Source organism: Cynocephalus volans, chromosome 6 (assembly GCF_027409185.1).
Source record: "Cynocephalus volans isolate mCynVol1 chromosome 6, mCynVol1.pri, whole genome shotgun sequence".
In the NCBI taxonomy this organism is placed as follows: Eukaryota; Metazoa; Chordata; class Mammalia; order Dermoptera; family Cynocephalidae; genus Cynocephalus; species Cynocephalus volans.
In genome coordinates, this window is record NC_084465.1 from 87931930 (window position 1) to 87946576 (window position 14647).

Here is a 14647-nt window from a genome sequence, read left to right on the forward strand (position 1 = left end):
ATTTTTCACTATCTGACTTTTAAGGAATTTAACATAGATATAAAATAAACATCTTTCAATGCTTGCCAGTTATGGGCTTTTCCACATGTCATTCAACGAATTGTTTGAAGTAGAGATTATTCCTATTCTCCAAACGGCAAAAATGAGGTTGTGTTAATCAGATTGGCAAAGCAAAGCTCTCAGCCAGGACCCGAGAAACTTTTTCTGTGAAGTGCCAGAGAGTAAATATTTTAGGCTTTGTGGACCTTCCAGTCTCCATCATGACTATTAATGCAGGATGAAAGCAGGTGTAGGCAATAAATGAACGAATGTGATTGTGATGTTTTATTTACAAAAGCAAGTGTCTAGGGTTGAGCCCACGGGCTGTTTACTGATACTCACTACTCTAAACACAATTTTTCTAAACCCAGGCTCAGCATTCTGTTATGCCACAGATAATACAATGAACTAGTCCAATGATTCTTCTCAAACTACTTCTAAACAGTAGTTAGAGCACAGCCTTATACAGTTATGGGTTTGAATCCCCTTACTGGTCAGCCACACACAAAAAAACTAAAATGTTAAATTTAACATGTTTAAAAGTTTATATAGACATATTTAATATGGCCACCAATGTGGAACATAGCTACATTTCTTATGAATAGAGGAAGAAAAAGCAAAAAGGAAGTTCATTAGTTTATGTCTGGCAACAGGCTTTGACTAAGACCAAATTGGACTCAGGATAGTTTGGTTCTGGTTTCAAAGCTTATATAGCTCCTCATCAGCTATATAAGCTCAGCTCAGGTGAACTTCACCTGTCATCTGTATAATGTCACAGTTGGACTGTTAAGAAATCTCTCAGGTATCTTCCAACTCCACTGAGACTTCACTAATGTGATTAAAATAGGGATATTTTACCAAAGTTCCAGCAAGTCAGTCAGTCTGACTGTCTTGCCATTTTTGCCAGGCCATTTCTAAAAACTGTGAATGATGTATCTATCAATTACTTCACACTGGTCCTCCCCATATTATATTTCTATGTATGAAAAGCTGTATTATATTTGTTGGCAATATGTAGGGAGACTGCTAGTATAAAGTTCCTCCTAAGAACCTGGATGTTTATTTACTCTTTGAGAAATAAACAAACACATCAAATCTATTTAGCTTTCTGAATTAAACAAGAGATAGCTTGAGGGTATGGCCAATTTTCAAATCCCTCAGACTCCAACTGGGATAACCTGGAATCCAACTGTTTTTAAGTGGAAATCTAATATGTTGTATTATACTCTAAGGATGTGAACACCAGGACGGTGGTAAGTCTGAGGCACAAAAATACAGCCAAAGAACCTCAATGTACCCCAAACACTGCCGAGAAGAGATTCATCTGGGAGACCAACTTTCTGGTCACTGTGGAGGTGTATTTGTATGCTCTGTCTGGCAAAAGCCTTGCCTATACAAACTATATAGCTCTCATCCATGCTCAGCAACATCTTAGTTGGCTTTCAAGATACTCTGATAAGACAAAGGAGAGCCAAAAGAGCCCATCATCAGAAAGAAATATTCTCCACAGTAAAAACACTGGTTTTAGTTTACTCTTGCTTGAGCTTGACCAATATGAAACAGCCTGAAGGGCAATCCCTGGTAAGACCTCTTCTTAGACAACCATGTAGATTCCATCATACCCTTTATAATTTACAGTGATCTTCAGTGTGAAAATGTACACTATGTCTATAATGAAACTGGAGAAAAATGCAGGAAAAGGATGACAAAAAGGTGCATCCTAGCTACCACCAGAATGCCACATATTTAAAATAAATTACCAACTTACAAACGCAACAGATAAAACATACAGTAAAATATAGAGATGAGCACATCAGGTTTAGAAACAGGAACTGGAATCAGTGCTCTGAAGGGCATTACAGTGTACTTGCAAGAATCATAGATTAAGAAAATAAGAGTCCAGGGGATGCACTTTCATTACAGATCACTGATTCTAGTTCTAGACCCATACTATCAATACAGCAGTCACTAGCCGTTTGTGGCTATGTAAATCTAAGTTAATTAAAGTTGAATAAAATTAAAAATTCAGTTCTGCAGTTATGCCATATTTCAAGGGCTTAAGAGCCACATGTGGTTTAGTAGCTACCATACTATATAGTGCTGTTCTTGACAAAATCCAGAGTATAGGTGGCACTTGGAAGAAATACCCCTTAAATACATCTGGCTCTCATTTTTGACACCATTAATCTAGCCACCTACATTGAAGCACTAGGAATGAAGACTATAGGTTACCGAGTGCTAGCTTTTTTTTGTCCCAATTTCCTTATTTTTAAGAGTATATACCCCTTTAAAGCTAGGAATGTCTCTTCTTTTAAATTAATTACTGGATGACGTACATTATAAATCACCACAGGTACTTATTTGAGTATAATTGGCCTAGAATATGGTGGGTACTCATCTGTGCCAACACAGCCCTTAGCTGACGTAGGAGGCATAGAAATGAGAAACATTTTTAAACCCGTAGAAAAATTAAACCTAAGTTATTATTAATAAATAGAGATGCTCTGTATATACAATCAATCCAAGTTCTTCAAGAAAGGTATACCTTATTAGCGTCTGTCAATTTGATGATGCCTGTCACCAGGGCTTGATAACTTCTGGGTTAAATGATAAAATCAATTTTCTAGATTTGTAAACCAAAATAAAAGGTCCAATAACTATCAAGATTAAGCCGATTTCTATATCCATCTTAATATAATGCTCATTTATTGTATCATTCCCAGGATGCAAAAATATATGAAAATCAACTCCCTGGCCTTCAGGTTTTCTCACATTTGTCTAGACTGTCCCTTACAAGCTAATTGCTAACCCATCTCTGAATACCACTAGCTTAATGCAGTTACCAAATCCTGTTACAAGAGCTCAATTTTTGAAGGATTTCCAGGATGCATTTTTTAATTCCCCATAACTCAGACTAGGACTTCAAACCTGAATTATAGCAGGCTTTCCAAAACTGTTCCTGCATGTTTCCAGACTGACTTCCTTGCTTTCTCACAGTTCTACTAATGAAAATAAAACTTTGTTACAAATTACTCTGTCAGGCCTTAAAGGCCTATTTAATCATTCTTATCAACTTTGAAACCACTGATGAGGCCCTCTTCTCAGTCTCCTCACTGTCCTATGAAGACATGGCTTTCACCTCCATCAGCACAGATTTCCCTCACTATTCTTTACGGTTTAGTTCAAGTTCACCATGTCCATAAAATTTCCAAGGACTACTCTAAATGTGTATGGCACACACTGTGTACAAAATAATCTAGTATGTAACCATACACTGTTACAGAGCACAAAACTATGACCAGAAACATTTTTTTATCCATGTCTGGCACAAATGCTGTAGTTCTCCTTCTGGTCAAAGAAACTTTAACGGTGAATTAGTGAAGTGTTGTTCTACTTCAGGTTGTCCTAGAGGACCAAGTAAACACAATCTAGTACCATGACTAGTAACATTGCTGCATTGGTATTTAGGGCCATAATACTTTTTAACTATTAAATTTTTGGCAACAGGCTGGCATGTTAGCTCAGTTGGTTAGAGCACAGCCTTTTAACACTAAAGTCAGAGGTTCGGATCCCCATACTGGCCAGCTGCCAAAAATAAAAAATTTGGCATAAGTCATTAAATCAAGCACAGTCAAAAAATCATGGTCTGTGATTTTAATTATCTTAGGTCTTATAACCACATAATTTACAAATTTGTGTATAGCTCTTTTACTTTAATCCTTCTAATGAGCTGGCAAAAGCACCATTACCAATCACACATACACAGTAGTTCTACAGTTTTATGTGTTTTTGAATACTTGTTTAAAGGCAATCCTAAATTATAACTGAGCTTGACTTAGTAAAGAATTCAAAAGTAAAATTTAACTTGGTATTATATCTCGTCACCCTGACTTTTAAAAGCATCTGTTCTCATATATCATCTATAAAATATGACAAGTGTTAAATCTTCCTTATTTGATATAATACATAAACCACACTAAAATGCTTTTAAATAAGTAAAAGGCAGCATTTTAGACACAGGGAATTCTCATTAGATTGGCATAGTTAAGACCAAAAATATAAAGTAGACATTGCTACTTTAACTTCAGCCCTCGCCTTTAACAGGCTAATGAACACACATTAAAACAAAGGTGAGTCTTGCTCGGTTCTGCAACTCTGAAGGGATTTTTCCAGTATTTAAATTTATTCATATAATCAGTTATAAATCTAGATATAAAACCAATCTCCAATAGGTTCTGAGATGGCATTCACCATCTTTGTGAAAAGTTGAACACTACTAATCAAGTCCAATCATGTCTTTAGAAGGGGAAAACAGTGATAGTATTTACTGGACTGGAATTACTATCAAAATTCAAAAAACCTATTATATTTACCACAAACCAGTCTTACTTAAATCAGGACTGTCCAACAAAAATATTCTGTCAGTCACTCATGATCTAAATTCTGGTGTATGAGATCAACTAAATTATGGTACACATAAAAAGTCATGAGACATTTCCATTTTGTAATAAATAAGGCAGTGGCCAACTATTACTCATTAGAAGCTTTTTTGAGATAAGCTATCAAATCTGCTCTTTCTGCCTTCTTCTTAATGCCAGCGAAGATCATTTTTGTTCCAGGGATGTACTTCTTGGGATTCTCCAAATACTCCATGAGTGTGTCCTCTCCCCAGGTGATGCCTAAACAAGAAAGGATGCACTAGTTAAGTATTTTACACTCTTGACAGAGTTTGCCATAGGTTACATTCATGCAATTTGTGCTGTATTATTTATCAACTGTCCACCTCTTACCTTTGTTCTTGTTGGCATCTGTGTAAGAGAATCCAGGTGCCTGACCTGTCTTCCGCCCAAACAGACCATGGAGATTGGGCCCAGTCTTGTGCTTGCCTCCCTTTTCCACGGTGTGGCACTGGGCACACTTCTGAACAAAAATCTTCTTGCCTTTCTCAACATCACCCATTTTTAATTCTAAAAATGAAAGACCCAACTTAGTAATTCTTTCCACAAGTAACAAATACAGTGGAAACCAATGATCGCTCAAGTCACTAATTACTAATCTACTGCTAACCTTTGACATTAAGTACCAGAATGAATTTTGTTTTATTTAGTACATTGCAATACTCTTTAATACGAAAGACACTGTGTAGGAGAATCTCCTTAAAAACATATCTCTATGTATCTATGTGATGGAAGGTTAAAGCCCAAGTAAACAAAGTGGAAACCTATTTCAAGCCCTAATTTCAGAAGACGAGGTCAAGGTCATAAACAGTCACAAACGCGAAGTTTAACTGCGATTACACTAAAGCAAAACCACCAAAATTCCAATTTTTAAGAAAGCGTAATTACTTATTTATACTACAACTTAAAGTCACCTCTCTCTGAGAATAAGACAAAACACATCGATTAAAAAAAAAAAGGCCCTGGTTGTTTCAGCCTGCTCAGGTCACAACGTGTAGCATGTCACTCTAACTTGCCTGGCTGTGAAATAAGACCGCAGGAGTGAACTGCAAGTTCTCCCAGGGACTTCGTCACCCTACACCTCTGAGATACCCGGGGGCGACCATGAGATTTCAAGGAAATCGATAAAAGAAACCTTTCCGGGATGCCTGAGCGGTTAACGGGCGAAACGACAGGTGGCCGGGGAAAGAAATGACCCCTCATTAGAGAGCGGCAGCTTCTGTTCTCTGAAGGAGGACGTGAAGCTTTGCTCTCCGGTCTTCCGGAAGAGAGTCTTGTCTATCATTTCCACAGCCCCTTAGCCCCAACAACGGGAAGACCCGCATCCAGGCCACCTGCAGTCCTTGATCGAGTCCATCATTCTACCTAGTTAGGGTTCCGCGCCACTTCAAGCCATAACCCTTTGGGTTCTGGCTGGCCACAGTATTGGGTCTTCACTCCCGGCCCTTCCCGCCCCGCGCGGGCTCCACTCGGAGGTCCCCGGAGCGGGCCTCGGCTCCCCCGCACGCCCCCCACGCAGATGCGCGCCTCCCACAGCTCTGCTTCCACCACTGAGGCTTCCACGCCCGGCGCTCACCGCTCTTTCGTCGCTAGTGCTACTAGGATACCCGCTCGGAAGACAGACGTCCCGCTCTCTAAGTCCAAGGACACGCCGGTCCACGACTATGTACCGGTGTTGGTGCAACCGAACTTGCTCCGCCCTACGTGTGGCCGAGCCGGCTACGACGCAGTGACGTCACCGCGCCTCATTGGCTCCAGACTCCAGGGCCGCCGCTGGCGACCTGCGCGCGCATGTCGGCCAGCAGGGTAGTGTGTGCCGCGCGGGTGCCCTTTCTCTCGAGGGCTCTTGCCCGGCCGTTACGACAGGCCCTCGGCCGTATGTCGTCGAGGTGGTGCCGGGAGCAGCTGACATCATCCTGCAGCGTCTCTGCGCTTGCGCGCGCTAATGGGAAGGTGGAGTGGAGTCGCGGAGTAGATTGAAGGCGTTATCCTGCTTACGTAGCGGCTTTTGGGCGCGGTGATGAAATGATTTTTGCGGGAGACGCCCTAACTTCAGCGCACCTCGAGGTCTCCTGGCTACCATCCTGTCAGCTGGCGAACTTTACCCAGACTCGGTCGTAGTTGTTCCACGACTGGTGCCAACCGCACCCCGGCGGGAGCGCCTGAAGTTATAAACGGGACGCGAGTTCGTGACCCTGTTCTTGTTTCGCCTCCACGCTAAGCCGTCTTCCAGCTCGCCCCCTGATGGACGTCCCACGACTGGGAAAAGTGCTGCAGTTTCTTTTCTGCAAAGACTTTTCTTTGCAATTGTGGTTGTCGCTGTGGCCACTTACCTGTTGGCTTTTTTATTTTTGCCAACGTCCTCCTTCCCCTCGCGTTTGTGTGCAGAAAGAACAAGGAGGTATGCAGGCAGCCTCTAGGAAGAATACTCTTTAGATGATCAGAGAACTCTTGGAAATCTAGAGGATTTGCATCCCTTCTTACCTAGGTAAAGGCCGTGTTCAAGTAAGCTTAATGCGGTTGAGGTCGTATTACAAATGCAGGTTTTATTACCACAGCTTGTAGTTATCGTAGTTTTCCTCCAAAACTAGCTCCGTGCCATGCTCAATTCTGTCACTGGGAGTTTTCTTCTTGTTTCCTTTGCCCCTCATCTCACACACTACTGCCACAGTCTTCCTCTAAAACAGAGCAGACATTACAACACTTATTCAAGACCTTTTGTGGCTTTTGGAGGGGACCAAGATGGTGATCATTTAGGTGTACTCCTTGTATTAGTCCGTTTCTGTTGCCTGTAACAAAAATACCTGAAATCGGGTAATTTTTATTTCTTACAGTTTCAGAGGCTGGAATGTCCAAAGTTCAGAAAACACATCTGATGAGGGCCTTGTTCTTGGTTGTGGCTCTACAGCAATGCAGGGTGTCACATGGCGGATGGCTTGAGAGAGACAGAGAGAGCACTGAACTTCTCAGTTGCTCGCTCTCCTTTTACAGTCATCAGAACCAAGGCCATTACTGTATGAATAGATCGATTATCCTATTCAGGAGGACAAAGTCTTCACAATCTAAGGAGCCCCTTTAAGGCCCCACCTTTCGATTACCATGATAGGATTTCCAACCCTCTTAACACTGTTACAGTGGGGATTAAGTTTCTAATACATGAAACTTTGGGGGACACAGTACAATCCACAGCACTGCCTAAATAGGCTCATTTGGCTGACTGTCCAAGTTTTTAAAAGACCAAGCTTAGCAGCACCTTGAAAATTCAATGTGTTCTTATGAAGCCAAGTCCTGATATGCCACCCATTCTCCTCCAAGGAAAATGTGGTCCTTAAATAGGTAATTGTTCTGTCAAAATCTTTTGTGTTTGTGGTATCAAGAGTTGCTAGTCTTTGTTCATAAAGAAGTTGATTGATGAGGTTTCAGTGCATTGATAACTGCAGGTCATACGGATGTGCCAATAAATCAATTGGCCACGTGAATGAATTGACATCACTCCAAGTTTATTCCCATGAGGAAGAGAATAGGAAACAGGAATTTCTTAATTTTTTTAACTAAGGAAATTGTGGTTAAAGAGTCTTGTTATTGAAAGTAATGGGAGGAAGAGGAGAAAGAACAATCTGCTTTTTCTGTAGGAAAGCAGATACCATAATTCTGTGTTATAATATCTACGTATTCAAGTTCTAAATCGATTGAGAGTGCTTACAATTTATTCAACATACCTGAGAGAATTAGTTGAGAAGAACAACAACATTCTGCAAGTTGATTTGTTTCATATTTATATCTGCTATCTCTCCTCTTCCTAGTTCGCATTTATCCCTTAGGATGGATAGTGGCTGCTAAGGGGCATAACTATTATAAAGCAAATGCCTTAGATTTGTTCTTCTAGCAACATAGTGGATGATGTATTTTAAAAAACCTTCTGGATGAAAAAAATCTGGTAAAATCCCCCACCTCCCCAAATCAAAACGTTTAATTGAGGCCACAAGAAAGTAAAGGAAATGTCCTGGTTGGAGGCAGGGGGTGAGATGGGGAACAAGAACTGAAAAGTCTTGTGATAAGCATAAGGTGAATCCAGAGCCATCTGAAGGACTTTTGCTGAAGTGAAAGAGGCTTAGGCTGTAATAGCATCTCAGCAAAATGGAAGTAAAGCTCATGCAAGGTGGCAGTAGGAATGTTGGGAGCAAAGTTTGTACAGAGACCCTTGCATAATGCTGGTACACTTGAATGTAAGAGATAAAATAGTCTGTTCACTGGCAAAGAAAACTACCAGGTTAGTCTTGTCTGTCTTGGCCTTAGTACTAGTTGGGAAGAAAAAGTATCCCCTGAGAACTCAAAGCCACAGGCTACCCTCAGGCAGTTTAGGGTTTGATTTTACTCTACCTGCACATTCTGAAAAATCTCTGTCTGAAGAATGAACAAAGTAGTTGGGAGTGGGCATTGTGTCCTCATGTCTGGCACAAGCAACCACAAATCTTCTTCAAAGGAGCATCTCAACCCAGGCCCCTGAGGATTCCCTTACTCTTAAGAAATGCCAATTAGGAGCTCATAATGAAAAGCAACAAAAAGCTTGAGAGTTATTTTCTGGTGGTGATGTACTTTCTTGAATTTTCATATTTCTGGTGTCTTTCCTTTGGTGTTTGGTCCTTGTGGCAGGGGGTATCACGGTCCACTTCCATAGGAAGATTTGACATCACAGTTTGTGGCCAGAGCATTCTTGGTTGAGTTTTTGTTTTGTTCTTACATTTCTTCACCCCAAATTCACCTAGGAATTGGGTTAGCCATTTGTTTAATTAGTTGTCTTCATTCTAAAGAATAAAACTTCTTTTATTTCCCTGGCAAATGAATGGTTACACCTACGTTAAACTCCCAAGATGACAAGGACCCTGGAGCTTTATCTTCCTAGATGTTTACATTTCAAAGGGATGAACGGCAGACCTTCTGAGAAATTTATTTACATTCTACAAGGTTAGAGCGAGGACTCAGGCCTTTTAGATTTTCCAAAGAAACACTTAGAAAGGAGAGACAAGGAAAAATGGTCTCGTTGTTCTTTGTAAACAGAAAAAATAATTTTTATTTATCGTTAAAACATATAAAATGTCATTTAAAACATTTAGGTAAATAAGTGAAGGGAACAAAAAGCTGTGCAGCGAACAGGGATTATAAAAAATAATTAGGCAGATTTTAAGAAAAGCCAAAGATAACTTCTAGAAATGATAAGTATAATCTTTGCAATAAACTACATATATTATTATATGTTTATCACAAAGTTCAAGGACAAGCAAAACTAAAGCAAGTATTTATATATGTGCATATCTATCTATTTAGATAGATTGTGTATGTCATAGCTATATATAAAGTAAGAAAGTGATAAACAAAAATGCAGGATACTGTAATTCTGAGGTAAGACAGTGAGTGGAATGAATGGTGAGGTACATATTGGTAGATGTAAATTTTTGCTAATATTTTAATGATTGTATTGGATTGTGAATTAATTGTTTTTTTTTTTTCCAAAATTTTTATTGTGGTGAAATACACATAACATTTACTGTTTTATCTACTTTTAAGTGTACAATTTGGAGCATTAAGTACATTTATATCGTTGTGCAACCATCATGACCATCCATCTCCAGAGCTCTTTTCATCTTGCAAACCTGAAATTCTGTAGCCATCATGATGGTTTATTTTAGGTGTCAATTTGACTGGATTAAGGGTTTGTTGACCTTCTTAGACATTTATATTCAATGTCTTTCATCAAATTTGGGAAATTGATGAAAGACATTGAGCTATTATTTTAGCTATTATTTCTTCAAATATTCCCCCTTCCCCTTTCTCTCTCTTATTTATGGGACTTCCAGAATGTGTAAATTGGTCCACTTGACGATGTCCCACAGGTCCCTTAAGTTCTGTTCACTTCTCTTCTCTTCAACCATTTTTCTTTCTGTTCTTCACTTGTTAATTTCCATGGTCTTGTCTTCAAGTTTACTGATTCTTTCTTCTCCCTGCTCAAATCTGCCTTTGAACGCTTCTAGTGAATTTTTCATTTCAGTTATTGTACTTTTTAGTTCTGGAATTTTTTTCTGGTTTCTTTTTAGATTTTCTGTCTGTTGATATTTCTGTTTTGTTCATAGATCCTTTTCTTGACTTTCTTTACATTTTCATTTAGTTCTTTGAGCATCTTTAAGATAGTTGTTTTAAAGTCTTTGTCTGGAAGATTAGCCATCAGGTCTTTTTTCAGAGATAGCTTCTGCTCAGTTATTTTTTTCCTTTGAATGAATTATGCTTTGGAGCAGTCCGCGCCTTGGCAGGGTCTTGAAAAGAATGGCTTGGGCTTCCCTCTCCGAGTTGGCAAGGCCCCGGAGGGAGAGCTGCTGGCAGGGCCACAGCTACCAGCACTTGCTTTCACTTAAAGATCTCTGCCTTGGCATAGTGGTGCAGCTTTCGCTTTCTCTTTTGATGTTTTGGTCAGTGTGACAGTTTCCTGAGTTTCCAAACAATGCAAAAAATGGCACACAAACAGTTGTTGTCATAAAATTAGATTATCCCCCAAAAGATCCGAGAAGATTGAACAATTCCAAATTGTCCCTTTGAGTCAATTTATTACACCAATGGATGTTTTAAAAACACCTTATGAATAGCCATGAGCAATTGTTTTTACCGAAGAAATTAATAAACAATAGAAATCCCCATCCTCTTCCCACCATCTGGGTAAATGGTTATATGGATTATAAAATGGGAAAAGGAAAAACTTGGCACCGTCCTAGGGGACGTCCTAAATATGACTTAAGTTGGCAAACGTCATTTACAGGGGATTATATTAATGGTAAGAGAATGGTTGGAACTAATGGAAAAAGATACTATAAAAAGAATTAAGTTTATGAGAAAGAATGCATAGAAACCCTGTTACTCATTGGTGTCCTAAGTTAAATAAAAACATTGTAGTAAGATATTGGGACAAAAACATACGATGCATAACTTTCCCTCCTAAAAATAAAGATTATAGATGGAATTTAGAATGCACCTGGTTTTGTGAGGGATAGTGCTGTGCACTTTGACACTTTACATTGGGCCACACAGCCGCTATATTAAGTACATGCATGATAAAGCTGTTCAAATATCCTTTATTCCTTTTCCTAATAAACAATAGGTTCATGCCTATAGAAATATGAGAATCATTAAATTTTTAGTTGATTATAAGTTTAATTGTTAGATTTACAAGTTTTAAATATAATTGTTAGAATTATTTTTATAGTATTTAAAAGTTAAAAATATATATAAGGTTTGTTTAACTAATTTATGCTTGCTGGTAGTAATAAGTTTAAGGTTAATATGAGGGCAAGAAGAAAAGAAACACAATGGCGAGAAACGTCAAGAACAGCAAGTCACGGACTAATTGACCACACAACAGATATAATCACCAGAAAGAATTGGCTGACCACCTAGTTTTATTTAGCTTTGTAGATTATTAATTTTATGAGAACTGATGTAATTTTAAGAAAAGTTTCCGTTTAACTATTGGCTTAATAATTTTAAAGGTTTATGTAGTTAAAATGCCCACATTAACCCCCCTGTGTTGTGTAACAAATAAAAATGCTGTTTTCAGTCTAAAGGCTGCTTCAGCTGCTTTAGCTGCTTTGGCTATGACAGCGCTGACATCCCGCAGGGTGAGAACGTGCTTCAAAGGAACCGAGGTCTCTACCTGTGTTTTTTATTTTCGCCGCCTTTCCATCCCTCTTTCAAAGACCCCCCAACTCGACTGGAGCTGGTCTCTGGCAATGCTTTCCTGGTTTTTTGTATGCTTTGTGATTTTGTTGTTGTTGTTGAAAACTGGGCATTTTACTATGATAATGGGATACCTCTGGAAATCAGATTCTCTCTGTTCTTCAGGGTTTGCTGTGTTTTGTTTTTTGTTTGTTTTGATTGTTGTAGGCTGTCTCTGTGCCTAGGATCAGCGTGAGGTGTAAACATAGGGTATTTTCTGGTCTTTTCTGAGCCTGTGCCTTCCCCAGGAATATGTGGTGACTTTCTGATTTCTTTTGAGTGTCCAAGTCTTCAATGTCTGACTCCCAAAATGGGAAAAAGGAGAAAAATGAAAGTGTGTATAGAGAAGAAATGTGCTGGCTCTTTAAAAAAATCCTCTGGAAGTCACTTCAACCAGAGGGAGAGGGGCTTTCAACAGTGGGGGAGGTGCAACAACAATTGCCACTGCCTGTTTGTGTACACCTCTGTGATCAGAAGCAACAATCCGTGATCGGAGTACAGGTTCCTGATATTTGGAGGATGGTTTCCTTTTAGTCTGACACCTTGGCTCCTACAAGCTGTGGGCAAGCTGCTCTAGGAACATCTGCACAGCTGCCTGCCATAGACTTGAAGGGTGGGGGATGGGTAGCCACTATTGTGCTAAGAGCTGAAATTGATTATAATCAACCAGAATTTACCATCCAAGCCTTCCCCTGGAAGCTGCAAGCCTTTAATAGATTCCAGAGTTCCAAAATAGTTACAGCCTATAGATTCTGCCCGTGCAATTGTTGTGTAGATTTTTGGTGCTTCCTACTCTTCCACCTTCCTAGAATCCTCCTTTAGTTAGTTTTTATTATATTTAAAATATGTAAATATGGCCAGCCATCCTACATTAAAAACTCAGAAGATAGATTACAAAGCAGATTATTGAAATAAGTTAGAAAATACAGCTGAAGGAATAATGAACTGGAAGATTTGAAGAAATTACTCAGAATGTAATATAGAGAATGAAGTGGTGGAATATATAAAAAAGAAGTTAAGAGATAGGGAAGACAGAGTAAGAAGGTCTAGCATAAAGCTGTTTAGAGTTCCAGAAGCGTAGAATGGAGAAAAATTGGGAGACGTTATGTTTGAAAATATAATATCTGAGAATTTTCCAGAACTGAAATAAGACATGCATCTCAGATTCAGGAGCACAATGTATGCCAAGCAGGATAAATAAAATTTACATTAAGACACAGATTGGTGAAACATCAGAATCCTCAAGACAGAGAGAAGTATTTAAAATAACAGGAGATAAAAGGAATTACCTACTGGAAAAAATCACAATTAGATTTATAGCAGATTTCTTAATAGAAAAAATGAAAACCAGAAGTCAGTAGAGTAATTGAACAGTGGAATACAGTAGAGTAAGATAGCAGAGTAAAATCAGAAGTTATTGGCATCCTCAAATGGTTGAAAAAAATAATTGTCAAGCCAGAATTATATGTGCAGCTAAACTGTCGTTCAAGAATGATGGCAAAAATTATATTTTTAGAAAAACAATATGTGAGAGTTTATCACCAACAGATCCTTACTAGGAGAACTTTTAAGAGTGTACTTCAAAATATGAAAAATTATCCCAGAAGGAAATTCTGAAATACAAGAAAGAAGATGAAAAGAGTATTAAATATGTGGATATAGCTAATGAAATGTTAATTGTATACAAAATTTAAATGTCAAATTTGGAGAATAAAAACCAAGGTAGTTAAAATGTTGGATAATAACACGTAAGATGGGAGGGTGTGATCAGAGTTTAGTTCTAAGTTCAAAATATTCTGTAAATGAAGTATTCATGTTAAAATGTTAAGCATAATCACTAAATGAATAGGAATAGAGTGTGTAACTTAAGAAACATTTTAAGGTAAAATGGAATTAAAAAATTTACTCTGTCCCAAAGATGATAGGAAAGAAGAAAAATAAACAGCTTGTCAGAAGTTCTGCTTCTAGGAATGGCAGAATAATTGATGCATACAAACTCTCTTGCTGAGGACAATTCAAAAAACTGGTTATATTAGTTATCTGCTACATAACTAGTCACCCTGATACTCAGCAGTTTAAAACATACACATTACAGTTTTTGTGGGTCAGGAATCTACAAGCAGCTTAGTTTTAGCTGGAGGGTTCAGGCTCAGGGTCTCTGATGAGGTGGCAGTCAAACTAATGGACAGAGATACAGTTATCTGAGGCCTCAAATAGGACTGGAGAATCCAATTTCAAGCTCACTCACATGATTGTTTTCTGGTCTTAGTTCCCTGTTGACTCTTGACTAGAGGTGTCTCAATGGGACTACTTATAATATGGAAGCTTGTTGAGAGAGAGAGAGAGAGAATCTAAGACAGAAGGCAGTCTTTTATAATGTCATCTTAGAAGTG

General features: G+C 38.8%; 1 protein-coding gene across 1 annotated transcript; it reads right to left on the reverse strand.

Annotated features, from left to right (window-relative positions):
• Positions 1-311: 311 nt before the first annotated feature.
• Positions 312-6192, reverse strand: LOC134380261 (cytochrome c, somatic). The gene is made up of 3 exons (XM_063099940.1): positions 6073-6192; positions 4830-5006; positions 312-4718 (listed from the first exon to the last, which is right to left on the reverse strand). Exons 2-3 carry the CDS (start codon positions 4996-4998, stop codon positions 4570-4572), a joined length of 318 nt encoding a protein of 105 aa, XP_062956010.1. The 5' UTR covers positions 4999-5006; positions 6073-6192; the 3' UTR covers positions 312-4569.
• Positions 6193-14647: the final 8455 nt, after the last annotated feature.